Source organism: Stegodyphus dumicola, chromosome 5 (genome assembly GCF_044657685.1).
Source record: "Stegodyphus dumicola isolate Sdum_Otavi_A_Nest chromosome 5, ASM4465768v1".
Classification (NCBI taxonomy): Eukaryota; Metazoa; Arthropoda; class Arachnida; order Araneae; family Eresidae; genus Stegodyphus; species Stegodyphus dumicola.
Window position 1 is genome coordinate 236,065,792 of NC_140772.1, and position 15,566 is coordinate 236,081,357.

Genomic DNA, 15,566 nt, shown 5'->3' on the forward strand with positions numbered 1-15,566 from the left:
TTTTGTGTTTAAAGACGAACGCAAATATTTGAAAGAAAAACATGTATTTTCAAATTCTTTCCTAATTCATTTTGATAGAAATGCAAATACGTTTAAAATCTAAATGCAAACACTGGGTACAGAAACAGAAACAAAGCAACCAAGCTTAACGAAAATATTTTATATTTGCACTACGATAAAAATATCGTTGAAAATTCTCTTCTCACTTGGGAGCAAGCGTTAAAACTTCACGTGAACACATAAATATTCTTTTATGAAAAATAGTGAGGCTGTGTTTTTTTTACAGAATTGTATTTTTTGCTCTATTTAAATATGAACGTAGTCTTGAAAGAACTCTCTAAATTCAGCTAGCAATGACAGTTAGAAATTTTCACCTTTATATAAGAAAATTGCAAATTTTGTTCTTGTATGTTTTTAATAAATGCTAAATTAATTATATATTTTTTTATTTAAAAATCGCATTATGAAACTTAAAATATTTAAAACTATTTTTCATAAAAGAAATCTTCATCATGAATGTAAAACGTTATGCAACTTCATTTTCTTGCAACAAATAATGTTAAATCCTATTCCCAAAAACATAATGAATAAATAAGGTTTCAAACTGTGGAATCGTAAGTGTTCAAAGTGTAACGAAACTGGAAAGATACACTTTTATTGTGTGTGTGCGCGTTTTGTATATAAAGAAAAAACGTACTTTGTAATTTGAAGACGGAAGAAAAGAAAGGCAGCTTTAAATATGCAAAAAGTAAATGAAAAAGAGCATATATTGAGTATTCAACTGCACCTTTCAGTGAAAATTTTGTTCCCTCTGTATATTTACACACGTGCACACACACACACACATATATATATTAAAGATATATAAAATTTAAATTAAAACTAAACAGGCAAAAAGAAAAATATAAATAATATTAAAAAATTTAAAAAAGTAAGTTAAACAAAACTCATATTAAAAATGATTTAAAAATCTCATGCAGTCAGTGTCATTTTTAAAAACTGATGCATTTTTTGGAATATTGCATGATTTGTATTTAACTTTAGTTGACAAAGTTGGTAAGTAAGGGAGGCGTTTTAATTTTTCAGAAGTACGAAAAATATTTATATTAATTAAATTCAGTACCTCAGCTATTCTTAAGTGCACAGAAATACAACAGATGTTGCCAGAAAATGAAATATTATCATTTAATCATATTACCTCCTCTTAATAAAGTATGAGTAGGACACTTGATAATACAGCTTATTCCAATTTGTATTTTATTACTGTATATTCTTTTGTTTAATTTTTATTTTATAAAGTTCTTTTTCCCCTTGTCGAAAGTAGATTTACAGCTCCAATATAATATTCACTTAAGCATTTTAAACAATAAATCTTGGAAGATTTATACAGCAGGCACATATAAAGACTTCTTTATATATATATAAGCGGCTAAAGTGTGTGTCGCCGATAGTTTATTGTTGCCACTCCGAAAAATGAGTGCGGAAATTAACGTTTTCGCATTTTTTAATTAATATGTCAGCCGATTAAAGTCGTACGAAAATGAAAACGATATCGATGGATTCGGAGAATTTTTTGGAATCCGAGGATACGCGTCTCGAATTTCAACTCGGCGCCGTTCCGCAGATATTCGAGAAAAAAGAATTTTGCACGTAGCCAAATCCCTGTTATAGGGAAAACCTAAGAAAGAAAGTGGAAAATGCAGAGAAAATGTAGGGGAAAATTAGTTTTAATTAATATCGCGGCTAATTAAAGTCCCAAGAAAACTCGAATGGTCAAAATGGCGTGCCACGGACCTGCGGAATGTAAGGGTGTGCTTCGCTAAGCCCGAGAGGCAGCCGTTTCGGAGGAGATGATGTTACTTCACCCCATATATATATATATATATATATATATATATATATGCGGCTTAAGTGTTTGTATGCGCCGATATTGTATTGGTTGCTTGCGTCAGTGTAGTAGCCAATGGGGTGAAGTTGCCACGGCACAGGGTTGCCGTTTCAATTGAGATGCAGACAATTTCCTATAAAACTTGCCTTTGCTATGACCATAAATAAGTTTCAGGGCCAAACGCTTAAGCGTGTTGGCATGTTTTTACCTGAGCGTGCATTTGGACACGGTCAACTTTATGTTGCCTGTTCAAGGGTTCGTGAAAGAACGGACGTAAAATTAAAAATAATGAATGGTCCCCTGCATGACGAGCTTAAAAATGATGGAAAGATCTACACAAGAAATGTTGTGTACAAAGAGATCTTTGACATGTGAATTAACATGTCATTATTTAAATCATGTTTATTGATTGATCTAGCGGTGGGCTCTTAAGAAATGTACTGCCAGTGGTTTCCTTCATTGCACTCTACTTTAAGCAATTAAGCAAGTAGAAAGGGGAGACCCGTGGGGCGGTAAGCAAAGGAGCTTCCTCGCCGCCTGCCCTGGGTAATTCTGTTTAAATTAGCAGACCCCTTTACACAAAATCATTTTAATTACAATTTATAATATCTAGACCAGCGGTTATTTAGTATGACCGCCAGGCTTTCTAGTAAAATTATATTAGGGTTACAAGAAACAGAAATCAGTGCTAATCTTAATTCTTGCAGTAACGGTTTTTGAACATTTTATTTTATTACACGCTTTCATAAGAAACCTTCATTCCTTACACCTCTAAAAGGAAATATAGTTTTCCAGTTGTTCACAAAAATCGCTAATACCTAGTAATCAAAGATGAAATTCACTCATTTTTTGCGCTTTATGTTTTAATCTCCATTTTTCTAAAATTCCTTCAGAAAAATAAAGATTAAAAAAAGAACGTTTCATTACTTGCAGAATAATATGACTTTCCTCTGGATAAGGATGATAAGAGCTTGTTTAAATGTCAAACTGGAGCTCTTAAACCCAAACAAAAAGGGGGAAGAAAACAAGAAAACATTACATTTGTATTAGCTAATATATATTGGTTGTATTTAAGAGAAATAAACAGAATTTGTAAATAGTTCACGACCTATTTTAATAAAGGACAAATTAAATATTTAAAAGTAAAGAATAAATTAATTAATTGACATTAGACTCACGCCATTTTAAGCAAGGTTAAAACAAAAGCAACACGTAAATACATAATTAAAATTTTGTCGCGTATTTCAACTTCAGTTTTTCGTTAATCAGTTTATTCCGCATATATTTATTTCAAGATTGATTCAGTCATTAAAAAGAATTTTTTTAGTGTATTATTACCAATTATTACCAAACTCAATTTTGTACTGCTACGATAAAATAATTTTTTATTTATCTCAATGTTAAAAGGCATGGTAATATGTATATTACATTATTAATAGTAAATAATTAAATATCTTCTTGGTCTTCAGCAAAGAAAGCTAATGGAACAATCGTTTAAAATTTCAGGTAAATTACATTCAGAAATGACAACTATTTTGTGCATTTCTCGAGATTCGCCATTTTGCTCAAAAAATAGACAATAAAGGGTAACTTAATTTTAGCAGAGACGCTTTCAGCGATTAAACTGTGCATTCATATATTGTCAGTTGCAGCTGAAGAAGGCCAGCGAAGAACGGCGTAGATTGCATTTTAGTCGAAGAACTTCCAGAGATTGAAACACTTTTGACATTTGCAGCTGAGCAACGGAATAGAATTTGAATCGCTGAAAACAAAATCTACATCAAATCAGCGTTGATTACTTAAAGCCAGGTTTTAATGGCTTATGACTATTTTCTAGATCGTGCATTTGTCAATATCTGTGTACAGGTTTAAAATTTAATCATATTTGTATTCATTAATAGTGAAGAAAATTTCAAATTTTGACTCTTTTAGGTTTAATGCACTTTCCGCTATTCTTAAAACTTTAAACGCCCTCACACGGTCAGATTGCATAGCTGATTCCCTAGCATCAGACAAATCACGTTCTTTAAGTCTAATCACCTGAAAAATCATTCAAGGTTGGCATTCAGTTGTTAAGTGTAAAGTAACCGTGGAACAAGAGGCCGGTTCATCACCAATTTATTAACAGACTCAAGATTTTTGCCAAGTCAGAGACTCAAATTTGTTATTAAGCGCATAGCTATGCCTAAAGCCAGATTGTGATCCAGACGGTATTTTAACTCTGTACATTTTGAGCCCACCAGCGGCCGAGCGGTAAAGTCGCTGAACACTGGTAGTTCGGTCCGAGGTTCGAATCCCGTGAACGGGCTGGTTGCATGGGCGTTTTCGTGGTTTTCCCCATGTGTAACGTGTATACGAGCCAGTTTTCCTTAGAAAGTTCTCCACGAAGGCACCCTTCCCCTTAGGCAGATAGCCCTAGTGTGCTTTGCCATAATTAAATAAACCAACCAACATGTACATTTTGTCTACAAATAACTACAAACAAAATTTATAGATCAAACATGTTCTAATGTATTTTCTGCCTCTTTTCTGCGTGCCTTCGTGGTGTAACGGTAGCACACGCGGAGCGTATTTAAGAGGTCGAGATTCGAGTACCGGGGAGAGCATTGTTCATTTTTCAAGTCTCCAGCTTCAGCAAAACCTGACGACTCTACAATCTTACTGACACTTTTACCCCACTGAAATCAAACTCTACAAAATAAACGCAAAACGATGTTGTTGTGATATGTAGTCACACACATAATCTGCCAAATTCAAATAAACGTACTTAGAAATGCAGTCAGTAATGATCTAATACGAAAAAGATACACATCAAAATTTTTTTCGGAATTCTAAATATTAATCAAGTTAAATTTCACATGCTACAGACTTGCAGGTTGCTAATTATTCTTTCATATCAGATGAGTTTTGAAACCTTTTTTCAGATGTTTCTTTGTTACTCGAACAGCAAAGGCTGATAGCTTAAATAGTCCTAATTTAGATAATTTTTATTTCAACTTTCATATTTTTAGAACGAGTAGATTTTAGGGAAAATGGATATATCACACGGATAGAAAAGTAATTAAATGGCTTTCACAGTCATTTGAAGTTTTGAAGCAGACGACATGAAAAATGAGCAATGCCCTCTCTGAGACTCGAACTTCTTCGTTTCGAATGCGATCCGAATGTGCTACCTTTGCACCACGAAGGCATACAGAATGGAGTGGGCAAGTACCTCATATGGTCCCACTTTTAAAAGTCAACTGGGGATTAGGGGAACCGTTCGCTAAATCCAGGTGGTGAAGAATCATCATCCTCCAAGTTCGAGTTCGGGCGCATCTGTAGAGTCATTAGGATATTTTTGAAGGCAGGAAACATGAATATATGTGCAATGCCCTCGCTGGGACTCAAACCTGTGCCTCTTGCACACGCCCGAGTGTGCTACCATTACACAGGCATGCAGAAAGGATGGAGAAAATATCTTATAAGCTTAAGAAATAATAAAATATCAAAAGTTTGCAAAAAAAGGTCCTTGAATTGAAAAATGTACATAAATTGTGAAAAGTAATGATCTTCAAATTGGATTTTATTTAAAAAGTGAAGGAAGGCACATGCTGCCACAGTAAAATGAAAAATGCAAAGGAAACGATCTGTAAGTTTTCGAGAAGAGATTGATAATGAAATAAATATTAAACAGGAAGACATTAAAAAAGTTATGTTTCATACATTTATACATTGCAGGGATGTAAATGTTTCAATAATGAAACGAAAGACGCGCTATTTAAACATTTATATTTACATAATTACAATCCCTGAAAACAATTTAAACAATGCCGATACAATCCCTGAAAAAAAATTTGCAAAGTGAAAGAAAAATTAAACATTTTTAATATGAAAATAGAACGAGGATAGGAATTTCAGATACATGCCTTGATGTTTTTCAAGATAACCTTTATTTTGAGTAATTTTTATATATTCACCAAATGCGTTGAATCTGCCACGCAATGATTTGAAACACAGTAAAGCACAAAAATAAACAGAATGAAATCCAAAGGTTTTATAACGATTAATTTCTTTCAAAAGCTTTCCTTCTTGAGCTCCGAGATACAAATTTTTCATTAAAAATGGTAAAAAAAGTGCAGTAGTGCACTACAATTTTTTGTTAGTGGGAGGAATGGGGAAATAAAAATGCTTCACGTCTTCCTTTCATTCAAGTTCCACTGAATCGATGTAACTCTATGTTACATTTCTTTACAAGTAGCTAAATCCCAACACATTATCCTTTTATACATTAATACATTGAAATCATGACATACCTTGTCAATGGCACAACGAAAATGTCTCTGAAAGTAATAAAATATAATAAAACGTTCAGATTAATTATAAAGTAAGTGTTATTTTCCTGTAAATATTAATCCATACATGGGATGTCATTTCACCTGGTAAAAGGTAAGTAACCCTAAAACCCCTAATAGACGTAGTAGTTAGTTCTGAGTAGCCTCAGAACGTTGAAATTTTGTATATAGGACTGCTATAACATGAAGATGTACACCTCGTATTTTGGTTACTATCAGTCGCACCAAACGTATATAAATATATTTATATATATATCCATTCTGTTACCCGGCTCAGTGATCTCAAATTCTTTACTCTTATATGTTTGTAAATTGTGCATTTTTTGATTTAAAATGATTGAATTATGTTGTTCTTATCTTCCGATTAAGGTTTTCATGCCTTTAGGAAATCTGCAAGCAATATTTGTAGAATTATCAACAATTAAAAAGCTATTTAAGTGCGGTTCAGCCTGATTTTTAAATAACATGGTGAACATATTTGTTTATATTTGAAACAGAAGAATAGTAGATTTCTTGCCAATCTAAAGAGACTAAGCTTCGCAACAACAAAGATAAAGCTTCATTTATTATTGCCAATTAAATCATGCTGAATCCTTTCTGGAATTTTCCGAGGAAATAAGTGTTTTTTACTTCAGAATTTTTAATATAGATATTTTAAGTTTTTATTCATTTTTGCCTTGTCGCGAAGTGAGAACTGAATTAATTGAATGAGAAATGCTCAATCATCTGTGAAAAACTGTTTCTCTTTTGTTTTGTTTGCTTAATGTTTTTGTACATCATTTTAGATTTATTATAGTCTTTGAATAGAACATGTGGCAACGATTAGATAATTCTTCAAATGATATACATTTTGCGCATTCTGAGTTATAATATGAACGAAATGTAACGATGTGAAGTGAACCTAGCGCCAGAGTGTCGCTATGGTAAACAAATAGAGTGAATTTTAAAGAAGGCCTTTATGCTATTGTGGTTTATGCGCTGTCGACGAAGTAGATTTAATTCAATCCAATAAACTTAAATGAAATGCAAGAAAAATGCGTATAATTTAATATTCTGTATAAGGAAGTCACGTAAAGTACACATCAATTTTTTTTAAATTTAGGCTAATAATACCTACTGGATTTAATATAAGAAAAGCAGTAGCACAAAGCATATATATTCAATTATCATTTTAATATGTATCCATTGTTAAATCAGAGCGATAGCTGGAAAAAAGAAAAGAAATGTTACTTAAAATTATTTTGAATACATTTATCAAAAACCTATTATAAAAAGAGAAACACACTGACAGCCATATAAGCTTTCGTATTTAAAATTCAAAGCAGTTGCCGTGGTTGTAAGATAGATATTTCAAGACGTAGCTTTGATTTTACTTCTAGTAAAAAGGTGCAGAAGTGTAAGTGGATATGAAATTTAGTAAGCTTCCCTTTTTTCAAACGTTTTCAAACGTAATATGAAAAATAAATCTATTTACCAGCCCCCAAACGATTAAAATCATTGAAAACCGGTGTTTCCATTTGTGTCTTCTTCCCGGTGAACATGTTACATCAGAAAATTTTCACGTTTTTTCCATTTATAAAATAAACATAAACCAGTTTCCCTGAAAAAGCCCATCACAAGGCCATCCGACCTTTAGACACGCATTTCTACATACTTTGTCATGACATGATAAGCAGCAACACCAAAGAGAAGTGCAAATTAGTCTTAACAGCATTTTAATGCTTCTTTTTGCCTACAGACAGTCAACAGGAATCATAATTTTCTAAAATAAAATAATGAAATATATCAGAGGATTTCTCGCATTTAAAGTAAATTTAATTTTTTATTAAATTCCGTATTATTATAGAAGATTTTAGTTCTCGTTTTGACAAGCTGAAAAAAATTAGCTCTTAATGCAAAATAGGGATATCTCCAGATATTATAGAATATGCAATGTACAACAGGCAATATTAAAACAAATAATAAAATAAAAAGACATTTTTAGTTTTGACAAAAATGACGCTGCAGTGAGTCCTATTACATCTATAATGGGGGGATACTCTATAATGGATGTATAAATCATTACAGAAAATGACGTAATTCTTTAGAGCAATGTATAACCCTAAAATTTCAGTTTTATTACAGTTCCCAACAGTAAAATTAGACGTAACGTCTTTATTCACAATGGATAGCTCTGTCTCAAAGCGTTTAAAGGCAATGTCACGCTATTTTAATGGTATTCTCTTGTTTTAGATTTCCTCCTTCCCTGGACTGCTCGTCTTATAAATCAGTATATATATTCGAATATGAAATTTAGAAATGAGAAGGATTTATTAAAATATTAAGGAATTCAGAATGTAAATAATTTATGTAACTCTGTCAGTTCTTACATATTTCATGAAAGGTAAATATTAGTATTCAGAATTAAAATATTTATGTTTCGCGCTCCAATAAGCAAGAAAACAGTACCGATATTTATACTTACACAAAATATCATGGAAAATATAGACATAATATTATGGGAGAAAAATCGATTATTTTTCTCATATGTATTTCTGACAAAATTTCCAATTACAGAAAATTTTTCTGCAATCAAACTCAGCCGTTAGTCTAATTTTTTTAAAAAGAAATAAAAGAGGCTTTTAATAATTAAATTTTTGATGATTTCCTTAAACGACTTTTATCTACATGTTTGACAACATTTAAAAACATTATATGCATATTTGACAACATTTTTGTGTAACTAAAGTACACAAAATCCAAGTTTTAATTCCATTTGAGCATGAAACTGAATATTTACCTTGCTGGTTGTAATAAAGCAGCTAATATTTCATGTAAAACTTCGCGTAAAATTTTAGCTAGCAATGGGAATGCAATTTTCTCGCGTAATTTTAAAGGCCTGTGTGCATTGAATGAAAGAATGAAGTTCATTCGTGAATTTTAGAAGAATGAAAAAGAAACACTTCTTCAGTTGTATCAGTGTAAAATATATGATTGCACTTACCATTAACTTTTCCAAGCAGTATCAACGCACAGTAGAGAAGATACACGCCGGAAACTTTCAGCGAGAAGTTTTCCATTATGAATAAAAATTAGCGAAAAGTTATGACAAACTACCACAAACTACAGAAAATTGTTCTTTCTGCATGTCCATTTGGAGCGAGTGCCTAACTACAGCGCAAGCGATAAGTTCACATTTCAAGTTCGAATACGTGCGAAAGTTCAACGGCGGATGACTATGTCCGTAGACCAATTGCAGCCATCGCCGGTCTGTTCCTTTTCTAACATCACTTTGGGCATCCCGTGTATAATAGGATCGAGTACAGCGCCGCCCCATGGCATTTGGACGTACTACCCTGATGGGGATGATGATATCTTAACGATCGTTTTCGTGTGGGAAAGCTTGGTTATCTCGGAAAAGTTAAAGGCGTACTATTCAGCACATTTTCTTTGTCTCGCTCAATAGCAATGCTGGAAAACTCAAAGTAAAGAGCTCTGGATATCTCCAGCGTTAAAATGCATGTCTTCCTTTTGTCTCCCTCCCTTACTTAGGACACTGATACTACTTAAAATTATCTCTGTGTATTTAAAATATATAGTATAAAAATATGAATATATGAAGTATTAAAATTACAAGTGCAGTTCCAAATATCAAGATATTCAAGTTCCAAATATTAATATTTAAATTCCAAATATTAAGATATTTGTATAATTAGATTGTTTAATTGGTTCATTGCATTTATTTAATACATTCATTAAAAGACATATCTTAAATTTAATTGAGAGAAAAAAGCCATAACAGTTTGGAATATAAAAATTTAACTCATTGAATATACTTTTTGTCCTCTTCTCGCCAGCACTTTGACAGTTTTGTAAAAAATACGGATTTAACAAATACACGAAAGCATACGATAGCCGACGAAAGCAGCTTAGTCTGAATCCCAAATATTAAGAATTAAAAAAAAAAAAAAAAAAAAAAATGTGAAATCGGCATCTAGGTTGTTTACATTTGAAAATCTTAGTAGAATAGCGAATTAAGTCAGTTAGTTCATCAACATCAGTCTTTTTGTCCAGTGGGATCGTACGCTAACTTGCAATATTGTGCACCGTAAATTTTGTCTTCGTATCCGTTGGGCGAACAGCTTGTTTTTGCACACAAACTCTAATTTTAATTCTTAAAATTGTTTCTTTATCTGTTTTTATATGTTTCTTTATGTGTTACAATTTTCAAAATGTTTTGAGTTTTTATGTATTTTTGGCTTGCCTCCAAGTGAGAATTGAATTGATTAAATGAGAAATACATCTGTAGTGAAATTCGAGGAAATAAGTTGTAATTAAGTGCCGAACAAAATGTGTGTTGTTTAACAGACCTTTAATCTGCCTACATCAGATTTTTACTTCCTTGTACGAAGTAATGAAGTATTGTAATTCCAAAAAACTCCGGGTATCATAGTTCAGTGAAAATACCCATTTTGACCGCTATCGAATGTACTTTAACAATGCTTTTGCGTGACATCTGTATGTAACAACAGAGTAAAAGACTCCTAAAATGAATTACAAAATTGATTTAAAATGGATTTAGAAGAGAATTTTTACGTGACGTCTGTAAGTACATATGTATGTATCTCGCACTCAAAACTTTGAAATTTATTAATTGTATATATTAATATAATTAATATTATTAATGTATATTTTAATTGTATATATTATTGCATTATATGTAGTTATTCACCTCCTTTTTTGGTTGCAATCGGCCGCATTAAAAGTCTATATATGTATGTATCTATATCTATCTATTATCTTTAAAATAATTCTACTTTAATTAAACTTAGGAGATAATATAATCAATTAATCAATATTGTTTAGGAAATAAATTATTATCTATTAAATATATATATATATATATACACCCACTCTATTACTCGGCTCGATGAGCTTAGTTTTTTTTTATTCTTATATGTTGGCAAATTGCAACTTTTTTGCTTTAAAAAGGGCTGAATTATGTTGTTCTTATGTTCCGATTAAGGTCTTTATGCCTTTAGCTAATCTGCATGCGAGCTGTAGAATTATCAACAGTTTAAATGGTTTAAGTGTGCTTAAACCTGATTTTTTTTTTTTTTTTTTTTTTTTTTTTTAGCATAGCAGCCATATTTGTTTACATTTGTATCTTAGCCGAATAGTGAATTAACTCAGTTTCTACACCTATTAGTGTGTTTTTGTAGAGTGGAAGAAAAGTAAGCTTTCACTTTTGTGCATTTACAAATTTGCCTTTTTGCTTTCTGGCCGAACTGCTTGTTTTTGCGTTGAAACTCTAATTTTAATTGTAAACATTTTTTAAAATTCTTTTACCTGTATTTGCTTCTTTATGTTTTTCTATTTTTTTTAATTTTAAAATTTTGAATTTTCATGTATATTTGGCTTGCGGTGAAGTGGGAACGGAATTAAGAGAATGAGAAATCTATCTCTAATGAAATTCGAGGATATAAGTTTAAATGAAATGCAGCAAAAAATCCGAATAATTTAATATTCTGTACAAGGAAGTGATGCGTTGTCGGCATCCAATTTTGTACACTTGTGTTGCCACTAAAATGTTAGGAAAGTATAATTATTAAATAAAAAGTTAACCCAAAAAAGCCTTCCTGTCTTAAGTATAAATTTTCTAATTATACAACTTATTTCAAAATTAATCTTTTTTGTTTAAAATTTGTACACTTTCGTAATTTTCAGAGAAAGCACATTATTGTGTAAAAATTGCAAACATTCATTTTTGAGAGGGTGAAAGGAGATTTTTTAGCTCCTCTTTTCATGGAAGATACTCACTTATGAAAGTATCTAGACTACACGAAAGAAACAAAACAACTTTATTTATATTACTCCCATAAATACCATTCACCAGACAAGATTAGGCAGGTTATATATCGATTCACTTTTCAAACTGTTGCCACCAAATATTAGAGCCCTGTATTATATTTAAAGAAATTAAATAATGAAGAATCTGCATAAATGCATCTATGTTTCTCGCATTGTTATAGAACATCGGTACCTAGAGCCATCAAATTCTGAATAACGCAATCCTCTATTAAATATGGGCATGTGGAAGCCCTAATTTGAAATTTGAAATGATTTTTATCATTGATTTAATATTGTTAACTCTTTAATAAATTTTTGGTTAACAAAGTCAACCATTTTGAAGCGAGCAATGGCAACAAAATACATTTCTATCTCCAGGGCGTGAAACTGTATATCGGAAATTCTAATAATACGCTCAATTTAAAATTATTTTGCGACATTGCTGTTGAACTGAATTTTATGTTTTAAGTGCGAAGGACATGATATTTAATAAATAAAGGTAACACACAAAATGTTAAATAAACGCCCCTTTGAACGTATTTTGAAATCTAAAACTTTCCAGACTTTTTTATTTTGTTTTCATTTTTTATTTTTTTAAACATCAAAAGTGCTATTAGTCTAAAGCTACTTTTTGTCGGAATCACTTTCAAATGCATCAGATCAAATATTATCTCCATGTTGGCATAATGGTTTCCTTCACCTTAGTCCCCGTTCACTGAGACACTTATCAATTGTCATTGCTGTGGTATCCCGGTTACACGTCCAATCGCTGATAAGGACGCAAAAGCCGCTCGGAGCGCAGATTGCAAGATATCTGTCCTCGCATTCTGCCATCGCTCTCAATCGACGGTTACCCTCTTGACGTCCACTCTTATTTCCTTTATTCCATGTATACTTCCTCTCTCAACTAGGGACATGTGTTCGCGAACCCTTCTAAGAGTCATTAGTTCACGTGGGTCGTTGGAACCATATTCGCATGGAAGTTATGCCTGCCCTCTGATTTATACATGATGTGGATGTTCCATTGCAGTGCGTTGGAACTCCAACTTAAAATATGAAGTTGATTTTATTGTATAGTGTTTCAAGTAATTTAATTCTCTTTATATACTGTATTCCAAACCAATTTTATAAATAATAATTTTTATACACTGTAGATTCTGCAAGTCTGTCAAACTGTTGGATAATCATCCAGATGTAACTAAAAATAATTCAGGATAATTATTTCGTAAACGAGGCAGTGAAGGAAAAAAAATCTCCTTGAACAGGTCGCTCTAAATAAATCTTTCCGACCCATTCTAGCTGTCTTTTGCGTTTTTGCCACTGCTTAATGACTATACGTAATAGTAACGTTTCAGCTATCAAAAAGTCATCTGATTCTGACATCTTGTTGCAAAAGTAGAAACGCAGCGAAGTAACAAGATGACAGCTCCGTTAACCAAGAAAACGACGCTATATTACAGGATCACGTGATTTTTTGCGCCAAATAATTCTATTTGTTAAACGCACTCTTCGCAAGCGTACTCGTTTGGATGCTGTTTCGCTGGTCACGTAAATACGCTTTCGTTAGCTACGTTTTGAGCGTAGTCGTGTGAACGGGCCTTTACCGTCTTGAAGCTTAGTGCTTCCACTGTACTTTCTTTAGTCCAAGTGTACGTCCCCTCTCAACAAGGGACATTTGTTCGCGAATCCTTCTAAGGGACATTAGTTCCAGTGGGTCGATGGAATCACATTCGCATGGATGTTACGCCTGCGCTCTGATTTACACATCATGCAGATGTTCAGTTGCAATGCCTTGGAGCTCCAACTAGCCAGTAGTTGGCCGCCAAAGTATAGAATTAAAAGCAATTTGCATTTTTTTTTTTTTTTTTTTTTTCATAAAGTACTGCCATACGCAATTTTGTCCCATTTGGATAATTCCTTCCTGGTAACGTCGCATGTTTTGTTATAGAGTGCCTTAGGAACTAGTGTACGCTTTGGTTCATGTTTTGAATTAAAATTTAAAAATGAATGCTTTGAAGACTGGCATCTTAAAATTACTGTGCATGAATAATATGTTAGAAATTAACGTATTGTAGAAAGAAAAAAAATTAGTATTGCTAGCATGTGTTGCAAATGGAAATTATTTTGAAGTTAGGCACGCCGTTCAACACAAGAAAGTTTAAATGAAATTTAAGAGTAAAATATTAGGTAGAAATTTCGAAATAGACTGTGTTGAATTCTGATATGTAAAAAATTCTAATCACGCAGAAATTCAGTTAGGATGCAGAAGTTGTTGTAATACTGCAAATGTTACACGTGTTATACTGAAAAAAAGAAGTTACAAAGATGAAAAAGGTGATTTCACAACTTAAGCCTTTCGCCGTCCTCTCCTGTCCACGAAAATCCCCCCCCCGCGGCCGTCTGTTTTTCGTAGAGTGTAATGTTGTTTTCTCTGTACATCATAACTTTCCATACATGACTTTCGTAGTGGATGAATGTAAATGAATGTAAGTAAAATTATAAGGAAATAAAGCATAATAGTAAAATAATAATATCTCTGCTTATTTCTAACCTCTTTTCCTGCTGAGTAGACGTTGAAGCTATCTCTCACTGCAGAAGAACGCTTGAGACGCGTTATGATCGCCTTGCGGAAGTTTCACGTGAACGCGCTAGATGCGTTACGGACGACGAAGAGGTTGATGGTAAATATCACTTTTGTACGTATAAATTGTGTGATTAAATGTATATTTCTGCTAAAGTACTTTTCCTTCCATTAATCTGAAAGTGGGTGTGAGCATAAGGAAAAAAACATGAACGAAATTTTGTTTTGAAAATATTTATATTTAGAATTAAAGTTTATACTGTAGAGACATTAGTATTTTGTTTGGAAGCAAGAGAGATGAAAAAGTTAGCAATCGCCTTCGCCGGGAATCAAACCACGGACCTCTGGAATATCAGTCCAGCGTGCAGAACTACTACACCACGAAGGCACGCTAGGAAGGCGGGAGAAATACCTTATACTCTTGGAGTCTTGAGAATAATTAGACACTTTACCTAGGCATTGTATACAATACCTACTCATTCTCTAGAACGGCAAATGCTCTTTAGGCAAAGTATAAAAAAAGATCATAAAAAGGCTATTATTTAAAGGAAGTTCATTCCTCAAAAATACAAATTTTATTTTCAAAAAATAAGGACAAAGTGTCATTAATTGTTTTCAAAATTTCATTATTCAAAATACATAAAGAAAACCGAAAGTTGTACGAAACAAAATTTACGCCTTTCTTATTTAAGAAGACCAAATTTTCATATAAAAATAAGAAATAAAATTAATCAACTTGTTGCAACATGGTTAAGCTTGAATGACATTTTGAATTCACTTTATTTCTTTTTGATTTCAGGATTAAATGCATTTCTAGGCAAGTTCTTAGAGCATAAAATGAACTGAGGTATCCTATCTACAGGGTGTTCGTGATAAATTGGACATATATGTAATTGATTATATTTTTCGGTAGGTTGGACGTATTGACACACAC

The 15,566-nt window shown here is 32.4% G+C and overlaps 1 protein-coding gene and 1 non-coding gene across 3 annotated transcripts in view; both read right to left on the reverse strand.

The window, feature by feature from the left end:
* LOC118199204 (uncharacterized) overlaps positions 1 to 9,482 on the reverse strand; it is a 278,709-nt gene extending 269,227 nt beyond the window's left edge. For both annotated transcript variants that reach the window (XM_085817787.1, XM_085817788.1), the window contains exon 1: positions 9,206 to 9,482. In XM_085817787.1, coding sequence (XP_085673913.1) covers positions 9,206 to 9,281 — 76 coding nt within the window. In that variant the 5' untranslated portion in view covers positions 9,282 to 9,482. The remainder of the gene's footprint in view (positions 1 to 9,205) is intronic.
* Positions 9,483 to 14,946: 5,464 nt separating this feature from the next.
* TRNAI-GAU (transfer RNA isoleucine (anticodon GAU)) lies at positions 14,947 to 15,020 on the reverse strand. Its single transcript has one exon. It is a non-coding gene; the product is annotated as a tRNA-Ile (tRNA).
* Positions 15,021 to 15,566: the final 546 nt, after the last annotated feature.